At 31.8% G+C, this 17,831-nt stretch overlaps 3 protein-coding genes across 4 annotated transcripts; 2 read left to right on the top strand and 1 right to left on the bottom strand.

Moving 5' to 3' along the window:
- Positions 1 to 150: 150 nt before the first annotated feature.
- Vps13b (vacuolar protein sorting 13B) lies at positions 151 to 14,795 on the top strand. The gene is made up of 38 exons (XM_076385351.1): positions 151 to 237; positions 308 to 485; positions 563 to 641; positions 715 to 890; positions 959 to 1,062; positions 1,131 to 1,380; positions 1,455 to 1,645; positions 1,760 to 1,969; positions 2,046 to 2,184; positions 2,255 to 2,372; positions 2,448 to 2,590; positions 2,656 to 2,828; positions 2,915 to 3,091; positions 3,153 to 3,441; positions 3,533 to 3,695; positions 3,773 to 4,160; positions 4,284 to 4,419; positions 4,491 to 4,658; positions 4,724 to 4,947; positions 5,020 to 5,236; positions 5,295 to 5,499; positions 5,571 to 5,748; positions 5,818 to 6,147; positions 6,234 to 6,437; positions 6,511 to 6,626; positions 6,701 to 7,046; positions 7,139 to 7,255; positions 7,322 to 7,438; positions 7,514 to 7,783; positions 7,857 to 8,465; positions 8,555 to 8,650; positions 8,725 to 12,292; positions 12,374 to 12,778; positions 12,856 to 13,032; positions 13,110 to 13,280; positions 13,355 to 13,548; positions 13,628 to 13,966; positions 14,041 to 14,795. The coding sequence occupies exons 1-38, from the start codon at positions 151 to 153 to the stop codon at positions 14,269 to 14,271; spliced, it is 11,283 nt and encodes a 3,760-aa protein (XP_076241466.1). The 3' UTR covers positions 14,272 to 14,795.
- Positions 14,796 to 14,976: 181 nt separating this feature from the next.
- Positions 14,977 to 16,659, bottom strand: LOC143183182 (RING finger protein 37). Of its 2 annotated transcripts, XM_076384654.1 has the most exons (3): positions 16,356 to 16,524; positions 15,966 to 16,293; positions 14,977 to 15,875 (listed from the first exon to the last, which is right to left on the bottom strand). In XM_076384654.1, the coding sequence occupies exons 1-3, from the start codon at positions 16,387 to 16,389 to the stop codon at positions 15,023 to 15,025; spliced, it is 1,215 nt and encodes a 404-aa protein (XP_076240769.1). In that variant the 5' UTR covers positions 16,390 to 16,524; the 3' UTR covers positions 14,977 to 15,022. The 2 variants fall into 2 exon arrangements, with proteins under 2 accessions (XP_076240769.1, XP_076240768.1); XM_076384653.1 differs by having other exon boundaries at positions 15,966 to 16,659.
- A 111-nt stretch (positions 16,660 to 16,770) lies between these two features.
- Positions 16,771 to 17,814, top strand: Nhp2 (NHP2 ribonucleoprotein). Its single transcript, XM_076384434.1, has 3 exons — positions 16,771 to 17,018; positions 17,127 to 17,199; positions 17,288 to 17,814. Exons 1-3 carry the CDS (start codon positions 16,850 to 16,852, stop codon positions 17,517 to 17,519), a joined length of 474 nt encoding a protein of 157 aa, XP_076240549.1. The 5' UTR covers positions 16,771 to 16,849; the 3' UTR covers positions 17,520 to 17,814.
- Positions 17,815 to 17,831: the final 17 nt, after the last annotated feature.

Raw genomic sequence — 17,831 nt, 5'->3', positions numbered from 1 at the left:
AATAAACTTATAAATGCATACATGTAATTTGTAATATATACTTAAAGAATTAACAAGTTCATTGATAAATTAGTAAAGGCAACTTTTTGTATTTGTACCAATTTATTAAACCTATATGAGTATGTGGAATGCATTGAACTGTCAGCCACAATGTTCAAATTGGAATCGTACATAACACCAGTGATTCTTAGTTATGTTGAGAAGTATGTGAAAAATTTTAAGCCAGAACAATCACAGGTATAATAGTTTATTTCACTTACATAAAGAAAATATATTTCTTCATATTTCATCTTACTCTACATTTTAGGTTTCTTTGTGGGGTGGTGATGCTTCATTTCAAAATCTTGATTTACGATTAGAAGTTTTAGAAGAACAATTAAATCTTCCATTTGTCTTTGTTAGTGGTCACATACATGAATTACTTATTCATGTTCCTTGGGTAAAAATTAACTCAGAGCCAATTGTTATTACAATTAATACAATAGGTATGTACTAACAGACGTGTTGTACATTTATAATAAAATCAAACATACATAAGTAATTTTCTAATCTATATTCCTAGAATGCATTTTAAAATTAAAAGATGATAACAAAGTTGAAGCAAGTACTTCTACACTGCAGAAGAGACAGGAGATACCACAGTGAGTAAAATTTTGCTATTATTATACCAGTGTACATAGTATTGCAATCACTCTTTTACTAATTTATTCACAGGGAAGAGGCACCACCTGGTTACATAAAGAGTATAGTAACAAAAGTTGTAAATAATATAACAATTAATTGTAATAATTTAATTCTAAAATATGTGGAGGAAGATATTGTTCTTAGTGTCAATGTCCGATTTTTAAGTATGCAAACTGTTGATAACAAATGGGAATCTGCATTTACTGGTACATATTTTATAATTTATTTTTAAAAAATAATTAATGAGACAAATTAAATTTACACATATTTACAGATGTCAATGCATATGAAGTTATGCTTAGAAAAGTTATTACTATTCAAGATCTAACATTATGTTTAGACAAAATGGATGCTTCTGGGAAAATAGAAATATATCAGGTATTAACTTCTAGTATGATACACTACAAATTTTTTAAAAAATAGTCATACGTTGTTTTGTTCTTTAGGATCCTGTTCTGTATCGATGTTCTGTTATAATACGTCTGATTATAAACTATCATAGCAACACTGCAAGAAAAGCTTCTATTACACGTTTGGATCTTCATTGTCAAAAAATGGAATTTAGCATAACAGAACAACAAATACCAATGCTGCTCAGACTAGCTGCATTGATAATGGCATTGCAAACGAAACAGTTTCCATCTAGTAAAGAAAAATCTTTAATTTCTGCAGAAGAAAGGGAGGACAATGTACAAGGTTTAGATTGTTCCATAAGATATCTTACTATATCCTTCTGTAAACTTATTTATAGCTATTAAACATTATTATAGATGATATCATTGATCATGTAAGTGGAACTGCTACAGAAGGTTCAGGATGGGGTGGATGGGCTTGGAACATGGTATCATCTTTATTGCCAATTGATTGGGACAATGATTGGTCTACAGAACAACAAATGGCTTACTCTGGACATACTATTCATTTAGGTGTATATGTACAAGATGCCACTTTAACTTTTAAGGTATATATTTAAAAGAGAGTATTCATTACTTTGGTTATATTTTTCATCAATTTATCACATTCTTTATTTACTTATTAGAAAGGACTATATAATTAGTAGAAAATTAACTTCCAGACAGTTGAAAATGTTAAAGAGCAATTATTTTATAAATCTCGTAAGCTCAGATATAAATCATTTTTAACATTGCGATTAAATGGCGTGGTGATAGATATGTTACTCCAAGGAATTGCTATGACTAGTTTTCAAATTGGGATGGGTTGTATACGTATATATCCGAGAGGAACTTGCAGTTGTGGACATCTTGAAGTAGTTGATGGAGCACAAGTAATATTCTATGCTATATTTATTAATTTTTAATTCAAACTAGATCATTACTAATGTAATAATTTATTTTTATTAGCCACCCTTGTATTTAATAGCTGGAAAATTAAATACTGATTATTTAAAAGATTCTTTATTTGACAATGATTCAGTAGAAAATAAAGGGAAAAAAAGGGATTACAAACAAGGAATATATTATTACCTGAACACAGTTTCAGGTATTATTTCCATTTCACATATACTATTTAAAATGTAAATAAAAATATTTATATAAGTATATAATTCTAGAGGAAAGATTGATAGAACGATGTCCTGCATTTGTCTTGGACTATGTCCATTGTGTGGAATTACCTGACGATATCACACCTGAAAAATTAGCAGAATTTGGATCTAATTTCGAATATAGGTAATTATAATATACATCTAAACATCTATTGAAAAATATAAAAATAAAAATAATTTAATGTATACATTTTTATAGCAATTTTCATGAACATAGAGTAATGAGGTACATTATAGGTGACTTAACTGTTAGATTATGTTCAGGTGTTTTTCATCGTATTGAAACAATAAAACAGGCTGCTGCAAATTACGATTATAATCCCTATCTTATTACAAAACCAGGTATCTATATATTTATTCTCAAAATAAATAGAAAATGTTCATCATTATTTATGAACTGTTATCAGATCCACATGTGGATGAACTTCCACCAGTTACACTAGAAGAATATGAAGCATTACGAGAAAATGTATCTATGGTCGAGACAAAATTAATCATATTGAAAGCATCTCTACAATTACAGTTGGCAGATCACTCTATTACTGGATTACCACGGCAACGAAAGATTGCTGAAAGCCGAGTAAGTAATAAATGCATTGGTATAAACATATACAGTCCATGGTATTTTCATTAACTATTAATTATTTCTTCGTATTATTTTGCTAGACGACACCTTTGACACCTGCTTTAACAGATGATCCTTTCATGAGTATCGAATATGATGAAGCGATACTAACCATGCTTCAACCTTTATATCCATTTAGACTCGCAGCATGCGCATCAAAACAAACTGATCTTTCAACAGAAATGTTTAATCAATGTCATAAGATCATTACATTACAGGTAATATAAAAAATTAATGTATTATATATGTAATTTCTATTCAATGATGATATTTAATTAGGTAAATGGAGTAAGAAGCCAACTTTATTTAACAAAAAATTGCCACACAGCCATAGTTATGCCTTATTCTGTTGAATGCAAGGCAAAAAAATTACTGTATCCACAATATTGGAAAAGCGTTGATATTATACATGAAACATATTCAGTACACACAGACAGTATTACAATTACTGGAACAAAAGCAAAATTAATGGTTGCTGTGTCCATATTAACTTCAATACTTGATCCCACTGATACAACAAACCCTCTTATCTGCTCATCTTTATTTAATGATGCCTGTCAAGAAATAGGTATCTATCACAATAAAAAAAGAATGAGATAGTATCATTATTAAAACTTATTTAATCAATTAAATACGTTTAATTTATTTACACATTTCAGATCCAATATATCTGGAGTTACTTTTAGAAAATGTAAATTGTAAAAAATTATCATCTTTAGTTACAATTTCAAATGAAATAAATATATGTTCGATTAAAATGTTTGCTCTTAATGAATCGCAACAAGCTTTTATATTCTCAGGTCCAGAAAGCAATGTTCATGGGTTAGCATATTTTCAGAACTATACAAAAATGAATATCATGTTAATTCTGTTAAATAATAAAGTTTTTGTGCTTTTAGAGATGTAGAACATAAATCACTCCTAACGGCTGTAATACAGTTCCCGAAAAATGTTGAGAAACAAACGCATCCACCTTTAATTTCACTTCAAATGGCAGATATTAGAGCCTCACTCGATCCACTACTATTTAAATGGTTGGAATATCGTGTTACATATTATAATTTAGGTACTTTATGTACAACTCGACCTGAAACGCAACAACATTTCGAAGGCACATCTTCTGATACTGGTACAAAGAAAAAAACGTTCCCCAGTTTGCACGAAAGCGTGCATAGCTCGTCAGATAAAGAAAAAAGAAAATCAGTTGTAACAACAGAAAAATCAAAGACTTTACAAAATGATGAAATTCAAAAGAGAAATGACTCCAAAAACGATAATAAAAGACAGGTATATTGATCAATGAATTATAGAATTTTGAATCAACTAATTTTTTAAGATGTAAAGGAACTTTTATTTTATTTTATTATTTGTATATAAATTTATTAGTTATACAAAAGTAATATATGGTAGAACTTACAGAATTTGGGAATATTGGCCAGATTAGCAGAACTGTATCCTTGGTGGTGTGGACTTGTGTTAAGTGGTTGTGTTGGACATATTGTTATATACATACCATCAACTACAATGAGTGGTATTGGTGCATTTGGTAGGTAAATATTTTACACAAAATGTATAATTTGAATTATTAGTAACATGTGTTTTTATATAATTATTTAGGTATAGAAGAAGCAAAAGACAGAGCGTTAAGAAGCGACGATAATCTACAAATATTGATAATAAAGTTACCCACTCTTCTTGTGCATTCATCTAATGTAAATTTTGAATTATTGGCACCTTATCTTCACGAACTACCTGTCAAACTACCGAAAGCAATGTGGACAAATAGTATGTAATAAAATAAGAAATTTATTGACCTTCTGAAAAAAAGTTACCCTGCTTTAACTTTCCAGAATTGCAAAGTTTTCCATGGACGTTGAGTCTTGTTGAGTTTCATTGTTACATGTTACAACAACATACTCAAAAAAACTTTATAAAAAAGGTTTCATTGAATGCTACAGTAGCCCTTACTACTAAAATCACAACATCTCAATCAGGAGAAAGTATATTAACTGCATTAGGTGTTTGTGTTCACATTGACAATTCTCCGATTATCGTTTCAATCTCTGAAGAACAGGTATTTTAGGAGAAGTATTTTATTAAATATTTATATATCATTACAAAATCATAAAAAATGTTTTTACTTCAGGTGGTCTTTATGAATAAAATAATTTCAACCATTTTGAATGTATGGCGAGTTGCAGCCAGTACTAATAAAAGTATTATAGCTAACACACAAATAAATACCGAAACACAAGTTCTTCCTATTATACCACAAACTCCATCTACACCAACACAATTACTGTATCCTGAAGACACAACTACAAATTCAACTGTTTCAACTTCAAAAGAAGATATTCCACAAGGTACATTACAAACTTAGGTTTTATTCAGTCCCATGTATAACATTATGTGCTTTTTCAGAAACAGATGAATTAGTTTTAACTGCATGGATTCAATGGACCATAACAAAAATTGCAGTTAAATTATATGTTGCAGAAAAAGAAAATGCATCATCATTAAAATTAGTTCTTGAATTAGAAGATATTATTACGTCTCTAGATTTACAGCCCGTTTATCTTAAATTAAAAAGTAAAATTACAACAGCTACAATTTTCCATTACACAAGGTATGGAATCGTACAAATAATTAGTTTTTATAGTTTTAGAATATTATATTTGAAAAAATACTTCTATACAGAGCACCGAATTCACTGTCTTGGGATATTGGAGAATATGTAGGTGCAATACTCTGTGGAAGAGAGGATAGTTTAGAAAAAGGTGATGATTCTGGATTTTTAAGTTTTACACTAACTAGAGCAAAGTCTGGGAATGTTCATACACGATGGGGCACCTACAAACGACATAGGAGTCAAAAAGTATTTAATGGTTGACAGTAAAATCAACATTATTGTCATGATATTCTATTTACTTTTGGTTTTTTTTAGAAGGATATAATGACAGAAGCTGCGCTTTCTGGTAATAATTATATCTCTGAAGTCGTTATAAAAATGCAAATGGTGGATATTATTTTACCACTTACTGTAGTTAGCAGATACATGCAATTAGTAAAACCTTTTACTTGTTTCAATCAATCCATTGAGAAAGATATATTTGAAATTCATGAACAAAATATAACACCACGGCTAACTAACATTGCAGGACTCGATAATGAAATTTTACCATTGATATATTTAGATTTTAAAGGCCTTAGATTAATGTTGCCAACTTCAAACATAGTGAAATTTAAACCGCAACACGATCTATTAATGCTTCAGGTAAAAATATATTTTTCTTCAGAGTTTTATTTAAATACAAATATGAGATACAGTTGAAGGAAAAGGGAATTTTATTCGTTTTATAGTTGGACGGAATTCGTATTACACCACACGCAGAAAATCCGATTTGTAGGACACCTTTAAGATTAGATATATATCAGCTTGCAGCACAGGCAAATATTTTAAATGTACCAGGTTCTGCTGTAGAAGATCGACAGTATCAAATTAATATAAAAGGCATATGTATCCATACAACTACTTGGAAAAACTACCAAATGAGCATAAACAAGGTTTAACTTAAAAATATTTGTTTTGCTACTATGATCTCTTAAAGTGTATAATTGCTAAATTATATGTTTACAGAAAATGTCTCAATCATATCTCTATACTATGAATGAAAATCCTGCATTAGAATGGAATAAACTTGGACACGGAAGCAGTTTGGAACAACAGTTTTCTACACATCCATTATTATCGAAGTATGTAATAATTAAATATTTTAAACTTACTTATCCATATTATACTATTCCTAATGTATTAATATGTACTATAGGTTTGACTTATGCTTGATCATTGCACCACCTGTTCTATTTAAACCAGATATAACAGTATGTGGAAGTGCAGTTGAAGTAAATTGCATTACAGACATTGAAATTACAATAAATTTAGATCAAATTCAATTAATTTCAATTCTACATAAGGAGTTCAAAAATTTATTTCTGGGAAAGTATGATAAACACAAAGATGTATCTAGCAATACATCTCAAAAATTCTCTGCAGCTGTAGGAAGTATTAAACAAATTACGTGGACGAAGCATACTTCTGATGATATTGATATCGATTTTACAAAAGATAGCGGTGTTGATTTTGAAACATCTAGTGTAAATTCAACAATAATTGTAAGTTTTATTTGTGGATCTGAATTTCTTGACAAATTTAAAAGATTAGTTGTATTATCAATATTATTAATTATTTAACGTTTTCTCATAAGGGTAAACCACCACCTTCAGAAACTTCTGTACTATTACCATTTGAATTCCTGGTGAATTGTGGAAAAATAACGTTTATACTCTATGATATCCAAAAAGTAACTACAGAATATCAAGTCGTAAGTAATAATCTAATACAAATTGCGTTTCGAAGCAATGATACAATAGATAACATTCATGCACAGGATATAAATGAAATTGAAGAAGATGAGACTGAAAATCAAAAACAACCATTACTTTACATTATGGTTAATCAACCAAATCTTTATTTTTCACAACAACATCCATCACAAAAAATACAAGTACGCTAACTTTTAAGTAAGAGTAATGAACTTCTAAGAAAATATTTTTTAATAAAAATTTGTATGTAATGTTAGGTATCATGTTTTGATATGAGCATGGCACTCGGAGAAAAGGAAAATCAAGTATTAATTTCAATACCAACAGAAAAAGATTTTAAAGTTTTCATGATTGAAACAAAAAATGGCGATTTACATCCAGATACAGGCATTCCCCCATCTTTCGTAACTATGAAATATGAGAAAACTTTGGGGAAAAATCCACAATTCTCGATAAATATGGGTAGACCTACAAAAATTCATTTCTCTTTATCAAGATTAAATCAAATATGCATTATGCAAAATAAGGTAATAGCTCTCATTTAACCATAATAAAAAAGAGTATGAATCAGTAATTGATTACATTTATATTTATTATCAGATAATGGCATGCTTTATAAATCAACTAGAGACAGCATCAATAGGACAATTTGACGATGTAAAAACACCTTCAGTGTCAAGATCCAGAAAGATAAATTTGCCTGACTTAAATGTAAATACAAAGCAAGTCGTATTATCTTTAAAAACTGATTCTGGTGCAGAAATAATATGTAGTTTAGCTTCATTTTCCGGAAACATATCGTCTCTGCTTCGACCCGATAGAATATACTCTAACTCGTCCATTGATTCTTTTATTATATCCGCGATTCTCAATGGAAACATAAAAGTTCTTTTGAACCCATGGTGTTGTAATATTACGATTTGCTTACTTTGGGAACCTTGGCAAAATACCGATACAATCCCTCAAGTACAAATACAAGCGGATAGCGATAGTCTTTATTTAGACTTCGGGCCAGAACAAATAAAAATCATAAAAAATGTTATGGAAGATTGTCAGTTACTATTGAATGAATTAACAACTTCTACAAAATGCAAAGATAATGAAAAACAAATTGTATTATCTACTGAACAACATTATAAGGATGATCTCAAAGCAGGTGCATTCCAATTTGTAAATGGTAATGCAGACGAATTACCTTTTCCATATCAAGTAAGATTGTTATTACTTGTTCTTTTTTTATTATAAATTTCATTACATAGTCTCTAGAAAGTATTCATCTTCTACACTGATTTATTTAGGTTGTATTTTTTGCTTATCCTCAACAATCAATGGCTTGGAGATATCCACAACCAAGGACATTAACAAGAATACACGTGTCACCAGTACCATTTGAAGTAAGCAAAACAGTGTACTTACATGCATTTTACCATGAATGATATTTTGCATTAAAAGCAATTTCTTTTTCTAGACATTAGATTCTGATAGTACTTATGTTGATAAAGTACCTTGCGCTCTTGAATACTGGAGTGACTGTCATATGGCTTATCAACGTTATGTCGATTTTTATTTATCAGAAACGGATTCGTATCGTTTAGAACTACCTGAAAAAGCACCAGCACGAGCGGTAGCTTGCATATGGCGAGTAGTTCTAATATCAAATAGTAATCGACCACTTTCTAAAACAATAATTTCAGCTCGTGTTCTTGCGGCATGTTTACGTATTGATTCGTACTTCAATTCGTCAATTATACCTAACATACAAGCTGCACTTAATATTGGCGCAGTCCACATATCCATGTTTAATCATGTTAACACGACTATGTACACCAAATTGCAACCACCCTTGAAAAATTATACATTAACAGGTATGATACCTGAAACTCAATGTTTTTTGACCTTGGAACACAAAGAAGCTATTCTGGTACTTAACAAGTGGATAGATGGTTCGATACTCATCGATATTAGCGGCACATTCGGTGTTCACATACTAGATTACAGTTACTTAACTATGCAAGAGATACTAGATCCATTGGAAGCAAGATTTCAATTATCTCTGTCAGACAAAATCGACATATCTTTAATGTGTAGTCCGTTTTCGTTAAAACTGGGGCCAACGATAGCGCACACACTTGCTGTTTCAACACATTTATGGTTTGCATTCCTAGAAGAAGAAAATGAGAATATGATTTTATTGACACGTTACGTGATAGCTAATGATAGTAATGTACCCATCCTCTTTGGTCAAAGTGGTACAGGAGAAAATATATTATTGGATAGTAGACAATGTACCTTTTATTCATGGCGACATATTGGTAATAAAATGTTACGGATAGCAATTGAAGAGAATGTTTGGTTGTGGAGCAAACCATTTTCTGTGAGCACAGACGGTACCCAAGCAGTTGAATTTAATAATTCTACAACAAAAGCAGCAGCGTTCGTTAGTGTTGAATCCCTATCTGCTACGCAAAAGCTCGTGACATTTTCTGGTCAACTTATAATCTCTAATGAATTAATCGATAACTTTGAAATGAAACTAGTAAAGTATGAAGCTGACATTGGATCGAAAGTGACTGTATTGAAAGATATGTATCCTGTGTTTGGTAAAAGTCGTCCTCCATCTGTCATACTTGACGGATATAAAAAAATGGCTATACGTTTACGTTTTACCAACGCACCAAATTTATCCTGGACAGGGGACATTCCACTTCAACCCAATGCTAAATGGGGACAGCCATGGCTTGTTAAAGTACCATGGCAGGAACGTGGTCAATTTTTAAGCATTTGGGTACGAATCGTAACGCAAGTAATTCAAGATAGAACAAAAGTGTTAGCCGTACTAAGTCCACTTTACATGATCCAGTCACATTTGCCAGTACCGGCTAAAGTACAAATGGACACGCCCTCGTTAAAAATAACGCACAGTACAATGGTAAATGGTCGAGGCGAGCGACAACAGCTGTATTGCCCTGGAACATTTGAACATTTTCACCAGTTAACGTTTCAATTAGAATCTGGAGTTTCCACATCCAATCCATATGTGCCATTATCGTATAGTTCTGTAGATCAACGAAAGTTTTTCAGAAGACCTGAAATAGAAGATATTGATATTATTTTAAAAAATCTTGAAAGTCGAAACGAGGAAACAGAATGGCCTTTCCAAGGGGACGAAATAGAAGAGTGGATATCTGCGGAGCAGCCACAAACACATGTGCAAGTAAAATATCAGGATGCTGGTCTGGTCTCAAGTACATTATTATTAGAACTGCAACCTTGGTGCTTTATGCTGAATTCTATGGGGTGTCATTTGTCTCTCGTATCAGAAGATATTGAGTTATGTCAAATTCCTCATTATGGTATTGTAACACCACCAAAGTTGGAGGGTACATTTCATTTATGTGTTGGAATTGGCGATACGTTCTATACATCCCAAGCTCTTCAATTAGCACGACCTGACTGGAGCCAAAGCTTTTACATGCCCCGAATTGGGGGACTTATTCCTGTCGAAGGAAATATTAAAACATGTGTCGATTGTGGCTCAGGTGTCTCTATCATGAGCATCAATTCAAGCATGCACGAAGATATGCGCCTGGTACGCATTACAAGTAGCCATGTGATCAGTAATTTAACGTCTCAAGAACTGTGTATTGCTACGTTAGCGGTGCGCGAAGATGCATTTAGACTCGAGTTGCCTAATGATCTTACTCTTTATAGTCTTAATATTTCACCGGCAGAAGATCAGAAGCAAGGTATACCAATTACACAGTGGTATACGTTATACATGGAAGACATTATCGAGCCCCTCGTACTTTACATATCTTTAAGTTTAGGACATAAATGGTCCTGCCCAGTTCGCGTGGATCAAGGTATGAGTCGCAAATGTGTTGCTGTTCCAAACGGCTCTAATACTATGCCAGTCGTTATAACAACTCAGGAGGACAAAGGTACGACCTATATAATGATTCACGAGGATCATCATCCTCAACTATTGATTGAAAACACATGCGCTTTCAAAATTTTACTGGGACAAGCCACTGAAACGGCGGAAGAAATAATACCAGACACGCAGCATTTTACATGGATTTGCGAAGTAGAAAGTAATGCAACATGCCATTATTCTCTTCCATCCATTAGTAACAGACTACCTGATGCGCCTATTATAACTGCATCGAATGTATTATTATTTTCGGCTGTGATAAACAGTCACAATGATCAGAGCGTAAAGAACAAAGAATTACGATGGTCAAGGGGTATAAATCTCTCTGCGATATCCAGTGCATCAGTAGATCAATATGTACGACTACCATCGTATGGAGATGTTAAATTAATTATGCAAAATCGTTGTTATACCACATTCATTAGTATCGTTCCCATATCACAAGTGGAAGTGTCCGCTCGAGATATTAGAAGTCGGCTTCTACGAAAAGAAAGCGACATAAAAGATGTAGAAACAGTATATAATAGATTAATTGATATAGAAGATGATAAAATGACAACAAATGTACAAAGTTCTGATAGCTCAACTTCGATAACAACCTTCTTCTCAGCTCAAGACGATACTGCATCCACAGAAATTACACTTCCTTCGCAAATACATTTACGGCATTTAATGACAAATATGGAAAATATAAAAGCTAGCAAGAATAATGATGCAAAGGCTACTGAAGGCAGTACTGCTAAAGAAGGTTCTGCAACTATTTGTCTTCGTGGAATTACCATCATCATTATGCACGATATGAACGAAAATGCACAAAGAATTGAAGTTGCTAGTTTGTCTATGACTGATGTTATAGTAACTGTCGCTGCAAAGTCTAGAATTGTCAATTTACATACTTTTATAGGAGATTTACAATTGGATAATCAATTATTCGATCAAGGAGGTTTTGATTTTCCAGTGGTCTTGATTAGTCAAACTCCACTTGTAACTAAAGAAACGGGATATTATACAAACAACTGCTTAATGAATAAAATAGAACAAATTAGAGAAAATTCTTTAATAGCAATTGACTACATTTTAGAAAATCAGGGACAATTAAGAGGTGTGTGATTATATCGTTAAATTTCCTATGTGTTTAGCACATGTCATATTTTTTAATTTCTTTTTACTAATACTTTTTCAGCATCAAAAGAACTGTACGTGAAGATTGCACCAATTAGTGCTTACATCGAAGATACGTACATAACTCAATTACTAAATTATGCAACTTCGATGGTACCACCACGATTTTTAGTGTTGGACGATATAAAAAAAGCACGAACGTTAATTTCAACTAGTGAAGTGTACATACCTGATTACATAATGATTGATGCAAAAATATTGAGTGCTCCTTTAAGGTTGCAAAATTTGAAGATAGAACCCGTTTCTATCTTATTAAGTGTTCATACTTCTGTGCGATTATATGTGGCTTTAGATCATTCTCCCCTATATTTTGGTACATTTGAGAAGAAAAATATTTTAACTACTCCATACAGACTTGGTAATGCACTTACAATGCATTATTTATCTGGCGCAATATTTGGAGCAGGTATAAACATTATATTATACGTATTTTATGGTACTATAATCTTGAATGTTCTAGATTTTAGATTGTGTAAATTTCAGGTTGGGTAGTTGGATCATTGGAAATATTAGGTTCACCGGGTAGCTTAGCTCAAGCCCTTGGTTCAGGGCTTCGAGATTTCATTTCTCTTCCATTTCAAGGTCTATTACAAGGACCATGGGGTTTCATAGTCGGAATAACTCATGGCTCAGCCAGTTTAATGAGACATGTAACAGCAGGTAGATCTTACAAATATTTGTAATGTGAATGTATACGTTTCCCCTATATTTTATAATAACCAACATATTTCGTGTAGGTACTCTGAATTCTGTAACAAAACTAGCATCTAGCGTAGCACGAAACTTGGATCGCCTAACACTTGATGAAGAGCATCTCCAAAGGCAAGAAGAGTCTCGAAGAATGCGGCCTCAAGGCATGGCACAAGGACTTTATCAAGGTTTAACTGGACTTGGAATGAGTGTTCTTGGTATATAATGTTCAATATTTGTTTACTTCATTTTTCTTAAAATAGTTGCTTAAATTGTTGTCTTACTCATTTAGCTGCGGTTGCTGGTCTCGCTCATCATCCCTTACAACAAGTTTGGTCAGGAGAAATAACAACTAAAAGTTTAGTGACTGGTGTTGGACTTGGATTGGTTGGTGTAGTTACAAAACCTTTAAGCGGTGCTGCAGAATTAGTTGCATTGACAGGCCAGGGACTGTTGCAAGGTGCTGGTTGGAATTCTTTGCCCTCGGTAAGTATTATTGAAACTACAAAACTCTTTTACTCTTAAAATTCCGTAACATAGCTTAATAACAAATACCGCTTGTTAGCCTCGTCAACGACCAGTAGTTCAATATACAACCGGCAGCAAAAATGCATCTATTCGATATGCTTGGTGGTTGTTACCTTTGCTTGAGAACAACCATGGCAGTGTTTTACATGTTACTACTGCAGATTATGTGATTCAACAAGGCAGTAATCGTGCAGTAACATTGGTTCTGACAAGACATGCGTTATTATTAGTCAATACAGCTGAGGATAGTGTAGAACGGATATTTCTGTTGAAAGACTTAACAAGCGCAGAGCATCATTTAGATTCAACAATATGTCTATACTGTATCCCTGAGACGACACAAACAAACAGACCTGTATCACCTGCTCCTTACGAGGTATAATATGTATCCTATTATTTCATCAGATACATATATACATAATATCTTTACTAAAACTATTTTTTTAATAGATGGATCAAGAAATGCGAGCACGAGTGGCTGAATATGTGCGAACAAGTAGTACTGGTCTAGCTAGTGTTTCTACAAATAGTGACGGGCAATCCGATATTTTTGAAAATACTACTCCTCATTCTGATCGAACTCTTACATTTTACGTTTCTCCCGATTCGCGGAATTATTTACTGTCGTTGTTCAATATTGCTAAACGGCAAAGTCAGGGTAGTGGATTCAAAGTATTATAATAAACAGATTAAATATGCTAGACTGTTCTTGTGAATTAAGAGATACGATAGTTTCCTAATATTTTTGAGAAATGAAAAGTGGTAAGTTAGTATTACACTTCGGACGGAAGAAAATTGTTTAAAACATATAATTTATGGGATACGCCCTAATTACGAAAGTTCTATGTGTATATAGCGTGACTTAAGTTTTGAGTAATATACAACAGACGTCGTAAGAATATCTTGATGCGTTAATAAACGCAGAATTACTACTAATATGCACAATTTGCAAATCATTTATATATGAGTACTGCTGTTTCAATTTTTATGAGAAAATCTTGTATATTGAAAATATTCCTGTTTTTTATTTGCTAAGCAGTATACAATGTACATAAGTAGAAAAACCATAAAACATATACAAATTCAAGTGTTACACAGATATAATTTTGCATTTTGTTTTATACATATCTTATGCATATTTTTCATACTATTTATAAGTGGCGTGCATAAGATTTGTAATGTAATATGCATTTGGTAAAGATAAAATTGTCTGTGACCTAAAGTAGAATTTAATGTAACTGTATTGTTATGTATTACTTGTGTCATTATTTATTACAAGTTCCATATGTATGAATTGAGAATTCATAATTAGAATGCAATAACATAAAAAAATTTTATATATTTATTCGAAATTGTTAATACATCTTATTTACAACGTTTAGTTAATTCAAGCAACTCCTATTATTTTCTCCTTTCCTTTAGTTAATTTAATTTATTGATGAATACGTTCAATTTCATTATTTTTGTAAGATATGTTGCATAATGTACATTGATTATTCTGAATAGATGTTAAAACTTTCCTACATAATACATGTTTACATGGAAGTTGGTAAAAAATTCCATCAGAACAACAGGAACAACTATTTAATATTTCACTCATATCATTTTGTTTTGGAATGCTGTCAAAGCGCTTTAAATTAGGTATTACTGTATTATTATCAAATGTTTCACTACTGTCAACACTTAAATTTACATCAGTAAAATTATCATTTTTTACTTCACTTTCACTTTCTTTTTGTGGCTGTATATGGAAGTTAGTCTTTTTCCTTTTTACTGATTTAATTAAAGCTTGAGTACTTCGTTTATGACACATTACAGCAACTGGCAATTTATGGCAGAATTTTTTATTCTCTTGAGCATTTGTTGTAGAACAATGTAATTTTGTCTTAACATCACTTAAACTTTCATTAATCCAATTGTTTTTTAATACATATTTAGGAAGTTCTGATATTTTTTTATTTTCTGTACTTGAAGATGCTGCATGTCCCAAAACTCTTGGTAATTTCTTGATTTCCTCAGCATTACTATTTTCCAGTAGAAATTTATCTATTCTCACTTTTAATGCGCTAGCTATAACTGGTTTACGATCTACACTAAATGGCATGCCGGTGAAAGGATCTGTTAAGCTTCTTCCCCATAATGCTTCAGTTTCCTCATGTTTTTGTAATGTACTTTGATCAATTATTTTTCCACTAGGCAGTAAAATAGGCTGTGTCATAATTTCCCATGTAATTGCATCTAAGAAAGATTCTGGAATGTCTAAGTTTGATTTCAATTCCTTCTCCCTAAAACAATCGTTCATATAATGAATTGATGTTGTATCATTTACATTATGATGCATATGCATATGGTACAAGAATTAGTTTCATATTAACCTGTTATTTTTAACAGTAATAAACGAATGGTTGGATTCAGATTTTTCTGAAGTCTCAGATATGAAATCATGATGTTTAGACCATAAAGTACAAATACTGGCCACTGTATCTTTTCCACAGCGTGGTGATACGGTTCCCCAAACTTCAATTCTACCTAATGCAGGTACTGAATTCTCTGTTTTACATATACAGATCCTTAGATTACTTATATAAGTCGTTAAATATTTGAAAGAAGATTTTATATATCGTTTTAAAAAATTTGGCGGTGTAAAAATCTCTTCATGATCAACGTTTAATGGGTAAAATAGTAAACCAGTGTTTGAGGAATCTAAAAATCCAGTAGCTAATAAAGCATAAGGAACACTAGTATCATTACTTGTTTTAGCATACAGTTGAAAACCTGATGACTTTTGTGAGCCAACATAAGGCCAAATCAAGATATGGCTAATGCTCACATTACAAAGGAATGTAAGGTCAATATTAACAGGAGGTTTAATGCAAGCATATGCTAAAAAACCTTTATCAGAATCACTTATTAAGTTTGTGACTTCATAGCCTTCTGTACTGACAGTACTGCACTGAATTTCTGGTCTTAAACGAGGATCACAAAAATTGAAGAGCATTTCTTCGTTATGACAGCACAAGCAACAACATTATTTAAGATCACTTTACAGTTTGACATCACATAAGCTAAATATACTTATTATTTTCATTCCGAAATTAAATGACCACTATCTGTTTTGTTGACAGAGTACGCTCCTGTATTCAGATTAGGTTAGTGTCTCTCAGCGTTGAATCGCGTCGAACCTGTAAATGGAATTTGGAAGCACGTGGACGAGGTGAATTAAAATTTTAACTGAAAATAATAACTAATATCGTGCAAAATGGAACAAACACCAGTTAAAATGGAAATAGACGATAGTATAAAAGAAGGTGAAGGCACAGATACAACAGAAATTAGTTATGAAGAAAAGTTAAAATACGTGAATGCTATAGCTAAACCTATGGCTCCAAAGAAATTAACAAAAAAGATTTATAAGTGTATAAAAAAAGGTAATTAGTTTCTTTAACTAAACATCTCTCGTAACATTTTTTTGAATGTGATAGATTTTTAAAGTAAAACGTGTATCAGATATACAATTTATAACATAACCTTTTCAGCTTCGAAACACAAAACATACCTTCGAAATGGATTGAAGGATGTTCAGAAGCATCTTCGTAAAGGTGAACACGGGTAAATTGTATTTTTATTTTAAAGTGAAAGTAAATTCTATGACATTTGCTAACTAATAAATAAGTAATAAATAATGTGTTTTTGTTAGGTTGGTTGTTTTCGCTGGTGATGTTTTTCCTATAGAAATTATGTGTCATTTACCAATCGTATGTGAAGACAAAAACATTCCTTATTGCTACACACCTTCGAGGCAAGATATTGGTACTGCAATGGGAGTAAAAAGAGGTAGTCTTATGGTACTCATCAAGGAGCACGAAGATTATAAAGACCTTTATGAAGAAATAAAATCATCAATGGCGACTTTATTGACACCATTATAGCCATATATTCAATTACTTGTACTTTTGGTCATTGTGTAAATAGATCAGATGGATTCATCATTAAATAAGTATTGTATCAGATAACTTCTGCAAGACACATATTAAAACATTCTCTACTAGACCATTTTAACTGAATGGTGAAAGATCACTGTTGCTCATATATGAACAACACAGTAAAGAATGTGTTTAAAAAAAATTCAATGGATTTCCAGAATACTACATTTTTGATACCATTATTTTCTCCAACAGACTTTAAATAAGATATAATTGAATAAAATATACAATTTTAAAAGTTTATCATTTGAATTTATC

Source organism: Calliopsis andreniformis, chromosome 9, assembly GCF_051401765.1.
Source record: "Calliopsis andreniformis isolate RMS-2024a chromosome 9, iyCalAndr_principal, whole genome shotgun sequence".
NCBI lineage: Eukaryota > Metazoa > Arthropoda > Insecta > Hymenoptera > Andrenidae > Calliopsis > Calliopsis andreniformis.
This window is presented reverse-complemented; position numbering and strand designations above follow the sequence as displayed.

Excerpts from the sequence above, each read along its gene's own strand:
- Vps13b (XM_076385351.1), top strand. The coding sequence starts at position 151 with ATGTTCAAATTGGAATCGTACATAACACCAGTGATTCTTAGTTATGTT. Across the intron at positions 4,161-4,283 it reads AAAACGATAATAAAAGACAG|AACTTACAGAATTTGGGAAT; the intron begins GTATATTGATCA and ends AATATATGGTAG. Across the intron at positions 5,237-5,294 it reads AAAAGAAGATATTCCACAAG|AAACAGATGAATTAGTTTTA; the intron begins GTACATTACAAA and ends GTGCTTTTTCAG.
- Nhp2 (XM_076384434.1), top strand. The coding sequence starts at position 16,850 with ATGGAACAAACACCAGTTAAAATGGAAATAGACGATAGTATAAAAGAA. Across the intron at positions 17,019-17,126 it reads TTATAAGTGTATAAAAAAAG|CTTCGAAACACAAAACATAC; the intron begins GTAATTAGTTTC and ends TAACCTTTTCAG. Across the intron at positions 17,200-17,287 it reads CTTCGTAAAGGTGAACACGG|GTTGGTTGTTTTCGCTGGTG; the intron begins GTAAATTGTATT and ends TGTTTTTGTTAG.
- LOC143183182 (XM_076384653.1), bottom strand. The coding sequence starts at position 16,588 with ATGCTCTTCAATTTTTGTGATCCTCGTTTAAGACCAGAAATTCAGTGC. Across the intron at positions 15,876-15,965 it reads ATTACTGTTAAAAATAACAG|GGAGAAGGAATTGAAATCAA; the intron begins GTTAATATGAAA and ends CGATTGTTTTAG.